Below are 14,061 nucleotides of genomic sequence, written 5' to 3'. Positions count from 1 at the left end.
ATGGCAACCTCCTCCAGTATTCTTGCCTGGGGAATCCCCATGGACAGAGGAGCCTGGCGGGCTGCAGTCCATGGGGTCACAAACAGTCGGACATGACTGAGCAACTAAGCACAGAGCGCACGTGCTCACGTGCACACGTGCACACACACACACACACACACACGTATATGTACAACCAAATCACTTTGCTATACACCTGAAACTAATACAACGTAAATCAACTACACTTCAATTTGAAAATAAAGCCTGTATGACTACAGAACTCGGTCTTACAGCACCAGCTCTTAGCAGGGACTCCTGTCAAGTGCAGTGCTGGCCACACCAGGAAGATGCAGACCCAGCTGAGCTTAGCAGGAATTCCATCAGGAAGAGGGGCTGCTACCATCCTCGGCTCCCAGCCCACAAACCTGGCCCTCACCTCTGTCGGCCACTTCACGCATGCGTCATCTTGGCCACAAGAGGAATGTGGTTAAAAAATACAGGGTTTGCTGAAGGCAACCACACCCCTGTCTGCTCTCTGACCAGCTTCCCCGTGAAGCTCGCTCCTGATGCTTGTTCTACCGCCGGCGATCTCTCCAGTTACCTAAGGTCCAGCTCGAGACGGCCCTCAGGAGGGAGGCACTGCTGTAGATGGCGTGCATGTACATGAGATGAACCATCAGCTCTGCCAGCCACCAGTAGAAGAGGAGACGGCCCAGCCCCAAGGCAAGGATGGAGAGGCTGGTCTTCGGCGAGCTCTGCTCCTGCTGCTGCATCTAAAGGGGAAACGAAAGAAGTCATCGGATGGCGCCACCGTTTTTAAAACCTTTCAGAGTCCCCCAGACAACTTTTTTTTATAAGTTCTCATTATCACTGTTATCTCCGAATGGAGGGTTGGTTTAGTTTGCCTTGGAAACACTCTGTGCTCTTGGATGAAAAGAATTATGTCCGATAAATCTCATATGATATCACATATACGTGGAATCTTAAGAAATGATACAAATGAACTTATTTAGAACACAGAAACAGACTCCCAGACATAGAAACCAAGCTTATGGTTACCAAAGGGGAAAGGGGGGCGGGGGGTGGTGGATAAATTAACAGTTTGGGATTAACAGACACACACTACTATATATAAAATAGATAATAGACAAGGACCTACTGTATAGCTCAGAGAACTATATTCAGTATGTTGTAATAACCTATAAAGGAAAAGAATCTTAAAAAGAGTAAACAAATAGACAGCTAGTGGTAAAGAACCCACCTGCCAGTACAGGAGACATAGAGACGTGGGTTTGATCCCTGGAAGGGGGGAAGGCCCCCTGCAGGAGGGAATGGCAACCCACTCCAGTGTTCTTGCCTGGAGAATCCCATGGACAGAGGAGCCTGGCAGGCTACAGTCCACGGGGTCGCAAAGAGTCAGACACGACTGAAGTGACTGAGCACATGTAACTGAATCATTTGCTGTATACCTGAAACTACTGCAAACACTGTAAATCAAATTATGTTTCAATTAAAGTCTTTTAAAAGTCACATCCGAGTTAGAATACTCTATCCCAGAGTAAGAATATAGCTTGTGGGGGCCGCAAGCTAGCCCAACGCCGAGGCCCAAGAAGGGATTCTGCACCCTCCACCCCAGCAGCAGCCCTGCAAAAATCCAGGGCAGAGGGCAATTCCTGATGTATCCTAGACCAACACACAAAAACAACAGAGAGACTTCCTTGGTAGTTGAGTGGCTAAGACTCTGCACTCCCAGTGCCGGGGGTCCTAGTGTGATCCACAATCAGGGAATTTAGATCCTGCATGCTGCAATGAAGACCCGATGCAATCAAAAAACAAGCCAAAGCAAACAAACAAAAAACCAAGGGAGTGTACATAAGTTTTCTGGATGTTACACTGACATGATTTTATTAGGCTGAAGGCTGCCTTGAAATGCAGAGGGGACGTGGATGCCTTAATTGCAAACTTGTAGCTACACACATTGGCGGGCAGAGGATATGGACTCAATTCAGCCTTTGACAAGTACGGCTCCAGACACCACAGAAACTAGGGAGGCCGGCCCTGGGGAAAGTGACCTGGGCGTGCTTCTCTGACTTCTCCTCTCCTCTAACCATCAGGGCGCGCTGGGTCCCACTGCAGCCAGGAGGGGCTGCAGGCACAGCCCTGAGAGGTGACGGGTGACCTACACTCCCAGGAATTCATTTTTATTCCATTCTTGAGCATATACATGATACATCAGGAATTGCCCTCTGCCCTGGATTTTTGCAGGTTGCTGCTGGGGTGGAGGGTGCAGAATCCTTTCTTGGGCCTTGGCGTTAGGCTAGCTTGCGGTCTCAAACTGTCCTCTTCCAGCAAGAAGCCAGACCAAGAAATTCGGGCTGGCACAGTGAAACTGCAATCACCTGCGTGGATGGCTTTCCCCCTTTTGTCATCCACTGGGTTAGCTACACCCAGGAGAGCTGTTGGTTTAACTTTTTTAATGTAAGATGATCAAACTACAGGAATTTCCTTTTTCCTTTCATTTTCTTCAGCTCACCTGAGAAAGATAACGTGTTAGGAAACAAAGTATTAATAATGGCTTTGAAAGACCCATGCCACCAGGTCTGCCAGGGGAGTGCTGGCTGGCGAGGTTATCCAGGGAGCTAAGCCTCAGCTTGCAGCCTGGCACGGATCACAGTTCACTGTAATTACAGCCACATCCAGTGCAATGCCCCGCCGCTTTCCTTCTCCAGGAATAACTGAGGGTGGTTTTCATCTGAATCCTTACCTCAAGTGTGCCTGCTCTGCGAGACCCTACAAAGTCCACAGCAGAGCATCAGTGAGCCAGTGAATGGCAAAATCCTCAGTTAAGAGACCCCCGAGCTGCCTGATCCCTCGTGTCTGCATTACTTGAGCAGAAAAAGGCAATCACGAAAGGCCCAACAGGAGGGGCTTGGGGCTTGGTTACGTGCACAAGCGCACCTCAATCGTACATAGTCACAAAACACTATTGTTTGATACCTATCTGCATAAATCATGAAAGGCTGGAGAGAGAGAGAGAGAGACACCAAAATGGCAGCAGTGATGGTAATCTTTGGATGGTAAGGGTCTTCAGTTATTTTAAACTGTTACTATTTCTGTAACTGGGGGGAGTAATGCAAGTTTATAATAGCGTAAAGGCATTGGTCCTCTCCACTAGAGAGACAAGCGCCCTGCTTCCACACCCTTCTTGTCAAAAATGCTTTGGGGAGCACGGCATCCTCAACAAGAAGGCCTGCCTCTCTCTCTCTTCTGCGCCAGCCCCATCTTTATTTCTCCTTACCGTCCCACTTTGGGGCTTCCCTGGCGGCTCAGTGGTAAAGAACCCGCTTGCCATTCAGGAGACTCAGGTTCAATCCCTGGGTTGGGAAGATCCCCTGCAGAAGGAAATAACAACCTACTCCAGTATTCTTGCCTGGAAAAACCCACGGAAAGAGGAGCCTGGTGGGCTACTGTCCATGGGATTGCAAAGAGTCAGATACAACTTAGTGAAAAACAACAACTACCTTCCCACCTCACTCAGAGATTTTCTTAGCTATACGCTAAGTTCCCCTTTGTTCATAATCAATCCTTTTCTAGCTCAAAATTCAAAAAGACACATACACCCCAATATTCATTGCAGCACTATCTACAATAGCCAGGACATGGAAGCAATCTAGATATCCATCAACAGATGGATGGATAAAAAAAGATATGGTACATATATTACACAGTGGAATATTATTTGGCCATTAAAAAGAACAAATTTGGGTCCTTTGAAGAGACACAGATGGACCTAGAGACTATCATACAGAGTGGAGTAAGAAAGAGGAAAACAAATACCGTCTAACAAAGCAAACTCATTTGGACTTAATGAGCATCAGCAAATGAAGAAATAATGACGAACAGAGTGTCCATCAGTCTGTGGCAGCTAGAACAGTTCACACCAAGGCAATCAGCTGAGCCAAGACCCAAGAGGCCCCTAACTCCACCCTAGGCCAGTGGGCAGGGCCTTTCTTGGTGCCAGACTTTCGGAGGAAAGCAGCTTCCCTGATTGAACGTGATAACAACTCACAAGCAGAACTGACCGAAGACCATCTTTGCACAACTGTCTCCGGCTTCTAAATAAGCAACGGTGCACATGCCCTGCAGGCCCATGAGCAGACAGCTAACCCCCAGCTCAGGTCCCCCTGAGGACCAGAGCTGCACCTGTGGTCTCGGGGCACCACTGGCTGTGCAGCCCTGTTCCCGGGAGCAGAGAAGAGACAGGAGAGCCTCTGCCGGATCAGGACAAAGGACCCCGCCAGGCGATCGGGAAAGTCTGGCCAATCGCCTGCAGCTCAGGTGACCATGTGCCACGGACAGCCCAGAGGCCCTCCTTTCCTTCCCCAAACAAGGCACCATCTAGAGGGACCCGAAGATCTGTAATTAGGAAGAAACACAAGGTGCGTTGTGTGCCTGACTGGCTTCCAGCTAATGACTTACCTGCCTTCCCCAGGGCCCAGCTTCCTCCCCAGGCTGAAAAAGGCATAATTATGCGGCACCCCAGGACCAGAAGGGCTGGGCTTTTCTCTGCAGTGCTGCCGTTTTGATGCTGGGTGCCTCCCCAGTCAGAGTATGAGAAATGTCTATTCCTTAATTGCACCAGCAAACGCAGCAGAAGGAAAACAACCCAGTTTTTCACTCTATTTGTTTTTACTTTAAAAAGAATGGATATCAGCTTTTCTTTAGAGTCGTGTCATTATCACAATCCCTGTATACCTTCCATCGAGTTGTCTCCTTTTTATTTAAAAAACTGCATCTGTCCCTTGTCGATCCGGCAGGAAGAAAAGACGCACCACACACAGCTCACCTAACGAGCAGGGCTGCTCATTATTCAACCTCGGCATGCAAAGCATTTCACCAGAGATGTTTTAAACCGAGGTCAGTGCCAACCTTAAGACCACTGGAAACTGCCGCCAATGGGAATTTTTAGTGAAGACTCCACGAAAAAACACACATTAACTCATCTGCAAAGTGCATTGTAAAACACATTATCTTTTAAAACCTCATTTCATGCAAATTGCATAAAAAGGAATATCAAAGCCTTTCAGAGATATTCTAATGATTCAAGGTGACAGTTCTCAAAGCTGAAAGGTTCTTTCACACGTGAATAATACCCACATTGGAGAGCACCAGAGAAGCCTTCCCCAGACACAGCTGTTCAACCGAGTCACCTCCGCTCCAGCCTCTGCACTTGGCTCCAGGGCACTGCGGCCCAAGTCTCATTGCTTTATAACAAGGGCATTTCTCTCCAGCCCACAGTCTCAGGCCACACCCCTTCCCCAATAAGTGATTCCCTAGTCAGACCCTCACTGCATCCAGACCAAGGCAGGTGGTACCCACTGGTGTCTGCCAGAACAGCAAATGGAGCCTGAAGTCGGGGTAGCGGCCGCAGGACTGGGACCTGGCCTGGCCAGCTTGAGTGTCCAGACCCACACGTCCACCACGTCACACTGCATCCTCACTCTAATTCCTGTGAGGGTCACCGAGCTGGCAACAAGGCTCCAGTCTTCATTCCCCCTACCCCAACATGCACTCTATTAGCCTCTCTTTGCCTCCGTGTTACTGTCTATGAAGTGGGAATAACAGTGTCTTACTCCTTGGGCTGTTGCTAGGATAAAACATGTTAGAACATGGAAAGCCTGGTTGGGGTGAGTACTCAGTGAGTATTCCTCATGGTCAGCATCACTGCAGGTGCCTTCTGGAGCCTACCCCAAACCCTGAGTGGTCTGACTGGGACAGTGACTGCCAGCGCTGGTCGCTCAGGGACTGGGCCCACCCCTGCAGCCACGGCCTGCATCTATCCTCCGCTGACCTCCTCTGAGGCCTGGGATGGCCCCTGCCCAGAATCGTGCCCAGAATGGCCCCCACTGCCACCCTCACCTACCAGCCCGGACCCCAGGGCCTCGGGTCTGACATAAACAGATGTTAGTTCTCACCCGTGGGAGCCTCCCCAGGTGAGACCTGAAACCGGCCCCTGGTTCCCAGAGGACAGTCCAGTTCAGTTCAGTCACTCGGTCGTGTCCGACTCCCTGCAACCCCATGAACCGCAGCACGCCAGGCCTCCCTGTCCATCACCAACTCCCGGAGTTCACTCAAACTCACGTCCATCGAGTTGGTGATGCCATCCAGCCATCTCATCCTCTGTTGTCCCCTTCTCCTCCTGCACTCAATCTTTCCCAGCATCAGGGTCTTTTCCAGTAAGTCAGCTCTTCGCATCAGGTGGCCAAAGTATTGCAGTTTCAGCTTCAACTTCAGTCCTTCCAACGAGCACCCAGGACTGATCTCCTTTAGGATGGACTGGTTGGATCTCCTTGCAGTCCAAGGGACTCTCAAGAGTCTTCTCCAACACCACAGGTCAAAAGCTTCAATTCTTCGGTGCTTAGCTTTCTTTACAGTCCAACTCTCACATCCATACATGACCATTGGAAAAATCAAAGCCTTGACTAGACGGACCTTTGTCAGCAAAGTAACGTCTCTGCTTTTTAATATGCTATCTAGGTTGGTCATAACTTTCCGTCCAAGGAGTAAGTGTCTTTTAATTTCATGGCTGCAATCACCATCTGCAGTGATTTGGGAGCCCAGAAAAATACAGTCAGCCACTGTTTCCCCACCTCATTTCCCATAAAGTGATGGGACCGGATGCCATGATCTTCGTTTTCTGAATGTTGAGCTTTAAGCCAACTTTTTCACTCTCCTCTTTCACTTTCATCAAGAGGCTCTTTAGTTCCCCTTCACTTTCTGCCATAAGGGTGGTGTCATCTGCATATCTGAGGTTATTGATCTTTCTCCCAGCAATCTTGATTTCAGCTTGTGCTTCCTCCAGCCCAGCATTTATAAGGATAGACCGAAGAAACAAGTGGGCTGCTTGGACCGGCAGGGCAGGATTAATAACCCAGGGAGCTGACAGGCAGGCCTCGTAGTGGGTGTCACAACACCAGCAGATCTCTGCATCCACCAGCAGAATTTTAAAGTTGAAACAGAGGCCTGTTCTGGGTTTAGTCACGTAGGGAGTTCAGCTGGTCTGAACGACACCTTCCTCTCTCAAGGTCAAACCTATGCCCCAGAAATGGCTCCCAGCCTGAGAATGGTGGGCAGAAAGTACATTCCAAGGGCAGGGGAGGGGTGAGGAGCCTCTGACTGCCCAGGTCCAGACTGAGGGTCAACCAGTCATCCCAGCCTTTCAGTGACCTCCTCCAACAACATACTCCAGAAATGACGCTCAGTTTTGGATAACAGTAACGACAATAACAGGGTGTACAACACGTCAAGCCACATTATCTAGATGAAATCATTTAGTCCTTACAACAATCCTATCTAGGGGGTATTATTATTTTTTCCATCATACTGATAAAAGGAAATGCAGTCACAAATAAGGTGAGTAACTCACCAAATGCTCTCAAGCCAAAGCAGAGCAGGGATTCAAACCCTGTAACTAAAGGGCTGGGCTCAGGAGTTTTGCTCTTAACCATCAACCACGTTCCCTATTTAAGCACTGTCTTCCCCTCAGGGCTTCCCTCATAGCTCAGTTGGTAAAGAATCCGCCTGCAACACAGGAGATCCTGGTTCGATTCCTGGGTTGGGACAATCCTCTGGAGAAGGGATAGGCTACCCACTCCAGTAATCTTGGGCTTCCCTGGTAGCTCAGCTAGTGAAGAATCCACCTGTACTGTAGGAGACCTGGGCTCAATCCCTGGGTTGGAAAGATCCCCTGGAGAAGGGAAAGGCTACCCACTCCAGTATTCTTGCCTAGAGAATTCCATGGACTGTATAGTCCATGGGCTCGCAAAGAGTTGGACACGACTGAGTGACTTTCACTTTCACTTTCTTCCCCTTGGGGCAGGAGCACAAGGAAAGTCCCCCCCAGTGCCCCCCAACACACACAGCAGCTCCTCACTGCATAAGTCAGCCTGCTCAGAGTAGGATGGGGTGGCCCCAGGCTCCAAGCTCAGCAAATAAACAGCATTTCCTGCCTTTCCCTAGACCTCCCCCACACTGTCCCCCACCTTACCCCTGGCTCGTTTTCTGAGTTCCACAGACCCCTGGGAGAAACACAAACGAGGCCCATATTTCTCCAACTCCAAACGCCATCAGAGATGACCTTTGAGTTAACACTGGGGCCTGTTGACAGGCCCAGTTTTCCCTGTTGGTGATTGATGTGTACATATATCACACGCCATGTATTACAGAGGCTCCTCTTCTATGCTTGTTTCATCTTGGGTATGTAAATTTACACACTAAAGGAAAAAAAAAAAACTGAGCGAAAGAAGTCTCAGGTGGACCTACTGCTACTGCTGCTAAGTCGCTTCAGTCATGTCCGACTCTGTGCGACCCCATAGATGGCAGCCCACCAGGCTCCCCCGTCCCTGGGATTCTCCAGAACACTGGAGTGGGTTGCCATTTCCTTCTCCAATGCATGAAAGTGAAAAGTGAAAGTGAAGTCGCTCAGTCGTGTCTGACTCTTAGCGACCCCATGGACTGCAGCCTACCAGGCTCCTCCGTCCATGGGATTTTCCAGGGAAGAGTACTGGAGAGGGGTGTCATCGCCTTCTCCGAAAGAAGTCTCGAGTGGACCTAAGGCTCTCATTTTAACCACTGTGGTTTGCTGGGCTGGGTGGGTTTCCACAGTGAGGCTCTGCTGCCCCCTGGTGGCAAGTCTCCTCCTGTTCTTCAGAGTCTGGGCACGCTGGCCTGAGAGGCTAAGGACCAAAATTTCAACTCTACCGTCTCCTGTGACGTTCACTCATTCGCGCGAGCGCTTGTTCAGAGCATACCTTGATTACAAGCTCTGCCGGCCAGCTTTTCTCCATCCCCTCCCAGTCTTTCCCCTCCCGGCGTCTCTGATGGAATCCCTTCACTCTATGAGGTCAGCTCCTTAGTAGTTTAACTGCTCTCCTTTTAGACCCGTTTTTCTCATAGGAGTTGAGTGCCCATAAACACCCCCAGCAACCACAGAAATCGCTTGTCTTTTTATTGCCCTGTACCTTATTAAACATCTTGCCATTTCTAAGCTGACTTTTCCAGGAATCCTCCCAGATTACAAAGAAAGGCTTCAATTTGCCTCTTTGCGTTTCTGCTTTCTGCAACTGCTACCATTTAGAAAGGGGTAAAAAAAAGAGAAAGAATAGACAGAGGTGCAGCCCAGAGTCTCCATACCTGAGTCCCTATTGGCAGAAACTCGAGAGAATGAGAGCCTGTGGCTAAGGATTCAGGTGAGCGATGCTCTCAGAGCTCGTCTCTATGTGACAGATTCAGGACCCTGCAACCCACCTCTCAAATTCCCTCAAGACTCTACAGGGGACAGTCAGAAAGGAGGAGACAAGAACTAAAAAGAATGGTGATCTGCCAAACAGAGAAGTGATCCCACAGGGATAAGCTCCTTAATGGATAAGAGGCGGTTTGGAAAATAATTTGTTTCCTCTTAATGGGTTTAGTCTATGTTTCTCTGAGAAAGATTATCTGTCTTCAAGGAAGGGTGGGGGTGTGCTGTGGGTATTTAGTCCAAAAGCTATTGACTGCAATGTTAAAATTTAAAACTTACAATGGCCGTGCCGTGCACGCACACTCAGTCGCTTCTGACTCTCTGCGACCCCATATACTGCAGCCCCCAGGCTCCTCTGTCCGTGGGATTTCCCAGGCAAGAATCCTGGAGTGGGTTGCTGTTTCCTTCTCCAACAAGGAGGTTGTTAAAGAGACATAATGTGGATGAACTGAACCCACCCTACACTGGGCCTACCCCACCCCGATCCTCTAAGGAGGGCCCCCACCTCCAGAGAAGAAGTTCCTCTTCTGAAAAAACTTAGGAAAGTGATTCTCCACCTCGCAGCATCAGGACCACACTCTGGAGCCCCGCTCCCAGGGTTCTGATTCAGTAGGTCTGGGGCAGGGCCTGAGAATCTGCACGTCTGATGAGTTCCCACGTGAGGCTGCAGCCACGGGTCCAGGGACCCCACTTTAAGAGTCACTGAGTCGGTAGCCATTGAAAAGAGTGAAATAGACCACGTGCAGCGACACGGATGGGCCTAGAGACAGTCACACGGAGTGAAGTAAGTCAGACAGAGAAGGAAAATTATCATATGACATCCCTTCCATGTGGAATCTAAAAAGATATGATACAAATGAACTTACAAAACAGAAAGAGACTCACAGACTTAGAAAACAAACTTACGGTTGCTGGGGGAAAAGGAATAGTTGGGAACTTTGGGAAGGTCATGTACACACTGCTGTATTCAAAATGGATAACCAGCCAGGGCCTGTTGCATAGCACATGAAATGCTGCTCAGTGTTGCACGGCAGCCTGGATGGGAGACGGATGTGGGGAGAATGGCATGTGTGTGCATGGCTGAGTCTCTTCACTGTCTACCTGAAACTACCAGAGCATTGTTAATCAGCTATACCCCAAAACAAAATAAAAAGTTTAAAGTTTGAAAAAAAAAAGAATCACTGAGTTGGAAGGTCAGCTGCCATCACTAAACCACCTCTGGCTTTTACACAACAACTTTAACCGTGATTTTCAAACATGGATTTTAAATTCCTCCATGGCAAAAGAATGCTCCCAGGTAACCCAAATTGAAGTATGAGAAACCATATGCTAAACATATCAATACATCCACCTAGAATATCAATTTCCCTTAAACATTTGCAGAGAGGGAAAAAGTTTAATGATTTAACTGGCAATTTTTAAGCATTAAGTTATTGTTTAATGCAGAAATGTAATGTTTTGAATACAATGTGAAATTTTTAAGGCAAAATAAGGGATTTCTAAGCACCCTCCTATTTGTGCAGGGGGCACCTTGTGGGGTGTCCCCTCCAGAAGTGTGAAACAGTGCTGCTGGCCCTGCTCTTCAACGTGTCCAGGCCCCCCGTGTGTGCATGTGTACACACGTGTGTGCCTACACACACACGTGCAAGCACTTACTATTCTCACCTCCATGAGGATTCTTTCGTTGGGGGATGGGGGCAGGAATATTCTTGGAGAAACCCTGTTTTTAGGCATCACTGATTACTCATACTTTGGGTGCATTAACCTAGTACACAGCTTCCACGAGGCTGGCTGCGGAACGAGGGAAGGAATCCAAAGCAGGAGGGGAAATGAGGTGGGAATGATGAAGGCAGCTTGCTGTGAGCCTCGGACAAGACTGCTGTCCAGGAGGCAGGCGCGGTCCTGGGCAGAAAGAGACACCCAGACCTGAAGACACACCACTGCACGGCCTTCAAACCCCCTTCAACCCCACTCTGTCATCCCACCCAGGTTCCCCTGAACAATCCCCCAGCCACGGAAGAGCTACTTCATAAGGAGCCTGTGAAAATAAAAGGGCACCAACTATTTGCCAACCAACCGCTTAGTCAGCGTCTCCTTCCATTTTCCCAGTAAGTCCATGAAAACCCGGTTTTCTTTCTCTGGGGCTGGCCTGCCTGGGATGCCCACCCCAGGTTCCTGGCGGTGCCCAGTAATTACTTCTGGCTGCCACAGTCCACTGGGAATCTGGGTGGGGGGCCCTACAGCCCACATACACAAGAGACACGGTGACCTTCATTCGAAGGCTTATTTCCGCACAGTATTTCACTTCTTATCAGAATACCAAGTATGGGCTTCCTGGTGGCTCCACGGTAAAGAATCCACCTGCCAATGCAGAAGACATGGGTTCAATCCCTGGGTCAGAAGATCCTCTGGAGAAGGAAATGGCAACCCACTCCAGGATTCTTGCCCGGAGAATCCCACGGACAGAGGAGCCTGGTGGGCTACCGTCCATGGGGTTGCAAAGAGTCAGACACGACTGAGCGACTCAACAAAAACAGTATGAAAAGACTCACGAGTGATCACATAAACAAGGACAGAAGCATCACGGGCAGGAACGCCCATGCAATCCTCGAAAGGCTCTACCTGCGCGATGAACTCCGGGAAGCTGAGGACGGGCCCGTTGTGGAAGACTGGGTAGTAGAAGACGTAGGCGAGCATCCAGAGGAGGGAGTAGAAGGGCCGCTCGGCCGGCGGGGGCTGCCAGCACAGCTCCAGGCTGAAGCTGGTGTAGTACAGACAGCGCACGGTCAGCGTGAACTGCAGCAAGTAGTACTCGTTCTCGGTCTTGTACCACCCTCTCTGCGAAGTCACAAGGAGAGAACAACCCTTGAGTGTCAAGCACAGCCATCCAATCTCCGGGGGAGGAGATCTCTTCCACAGGCAGAGCGGCTGTCCCACCCCGGGAGCCGAGAACCACCGAGCCGCTGGGTAACGTCATGCATCATCAGAGAAAGCAGTTAACAAGCAACGAGCAGAAGAGTGTCCCTAACATCGGCCATCGGCTTCGCGTTAAGCCTGATGCAACAGAGGACAAGGGTTTTCCCAGTTACGCATCCGTGGGACACACCAGTGCATAGCATGGAGATTAGCTACATCCAAGGGGTACTCTGACCCCTTCCACAACTCTGAAGACACGGAGAGACCTATCCAGACAGATCTTGGGACTCTGGGGGCTCAGCTCCAGATCTCCGCAATAAAGGGAACCTTGCTATAAAATGAGTCGCACAGTTTGCTTGGTTTCCCATTTGTACATAAAAGCTAGGTTTACACTATATTACAGCTTACTACAGGGGTCCCCAACCCCTAGGCCACAGCCCACTGTTGGTCCGTGGGCAGGAACCGGGCCCACAGCAGGAGGGGAAGGGCAGGTGAGCTAGCGAAGCTTCACGTGTATTTAAAGCCACTTCCCACGGCTCCTGTTACCACCTGAGCCCCGCCTGCTGTCAGACCAGCTGCATTAGGTAATCATAGGAGCGCGAGCCCTACTGCGAAGTGTGCGTGCCAGGGTCCGAGGCTGCACACTCCTCGTGAGAATCTGACGCCCGATGATCTGAGGTGGAGCTGAGCTGGTGACGCCAGTGCTGGGGGGTGCGCAGGAATAAAGTACACAAGAATGGTGTGCCGGGAAACCAATTTGTTAGAAGAGTAATCCCCACGAAGCACAATAAAATGATGTGTGTCTGTAAATGTCACGTGGGATTTATGTCTTCAACAGATTTTTCCTCTGGCTCTCTGTCATTAATTTGGCTTCACATGTAGCGGAGGACTATTTTCCAAACAAGCTTTAGAGACACATCATCAAAAGAAATAGTCCCTGCCCTCAGTGAACCTGAATTCTCACACAGGAAACAGGTATACAAGACAGCATGAAATAAGAAATAACAAGTATGTACAAAACTAGGTGAAGAACAAAAGACTAAAAGCAACTGTGATGAAATCTTTATACTACTAAGGGAGTAAAATTATGGATCATTTTATAATCTATTTTTCTACATTTTCCATATTTTCTAAAATATATACGTATTGTTTTTTAATGAGAAAACCAGGTGATGAAAATAGATACAAAAGATAGAATTGGGACAAAGGACAGAGTAGTTCATTTGACCCATGAGAGCCTTTCAAGGCTTTACACAGAAAAATTAAGCACTGAACAGAGTTTCTACTCCATGTCCAGGACTTTAGCAGACACCAAGAAAAATCAAGAAAACTGCACGTGTGAAAGTATGGAAACCCAGCGCAACTAGTTGCTGGTCATTCGCTCCCTCCTCTTTGGCAACAGTTTTCACATCACCAACATACATAATTTATTCACCACTGACGCCCGTAACTGATGCTAGTGGCCCCAAATAAACGATCACTACAATCGGAGACTGTTTTGAATACTTGCCAGATCCCCCAAAAGTTAGATGTGGATTTGTATTTATTTTTATCACAAATCTAATTTTAAGCACACTTATTTAAATAATCAGGTAGCTTAATCATTCTGGGAAGTTAAGTATCTTTTGTTAGGAGAGACCTGCCACCTGACCTACTCACGCCAGTCCACTGGTGAGAGTGAAAAAAAATTAAGAGCCTAACAACAGCAAATGCCAACCCATTCCAGTATTCTTGCCTGGAGAATCCCAGGGACAGGGGAGCCTGGTGGGCTGTCGTCTGTGGGGTCGCACAGAGTCGGACACGACTGAAGCGACTTAGCAGCAGTAGCAGCAACAGCAGCAAAAAAAAAAAAAAAAAAAAAAAAA

The 14,061-nt window shown here is 49.0% G+C and overlaps 1 protein-coding gene across 1 annotated transcript in view; it reads right to left on the bottom strand.

The window, feature by feature from the left end:
• LOC104984233 (protein-cysteine N-palmitoyltransferase HHAT-like) overlaps positions 1-14,061 on the bottom strand; it is a 298,539-nt gene that overhangs the window by 267,675 nt on the left and 16,803 nt on the right. The window contains exons 4-5 of the mRNA XM_010833889.1: positions 11,903-12,118; positions 584-755 (exon numbers count right to left, since the gene is read on the bottom strand). Coding sequence (XP_010832191.1) covers positions 584-755; positions 11,903-12,118 — 388 coding nt within the window. The remainder of the gene's footprint in view (positions 1-583; positions 756-11,902; positions 12,119-14,061) is intronic.

This window comes from Bison bison, unplaced genomic scaffold (assembly GCF_000754665.1).
Source record: "Bison bison bison isolate TAMUID 2011002044 unplaced genomic scaffold, Bison_UMD1.0 scf7180017863955, whole genome shotgun sequence".
NCBI classification, from domain to species: domain Eukaryota; kingdom Metazoa; phylum Chordata; class Mammalia; order Artiodactyla; family Bovidae; genus Bison; species Bison bison.
This window is presented reverse-complemented; position numbering and strand designations above follow the sequence as displayed.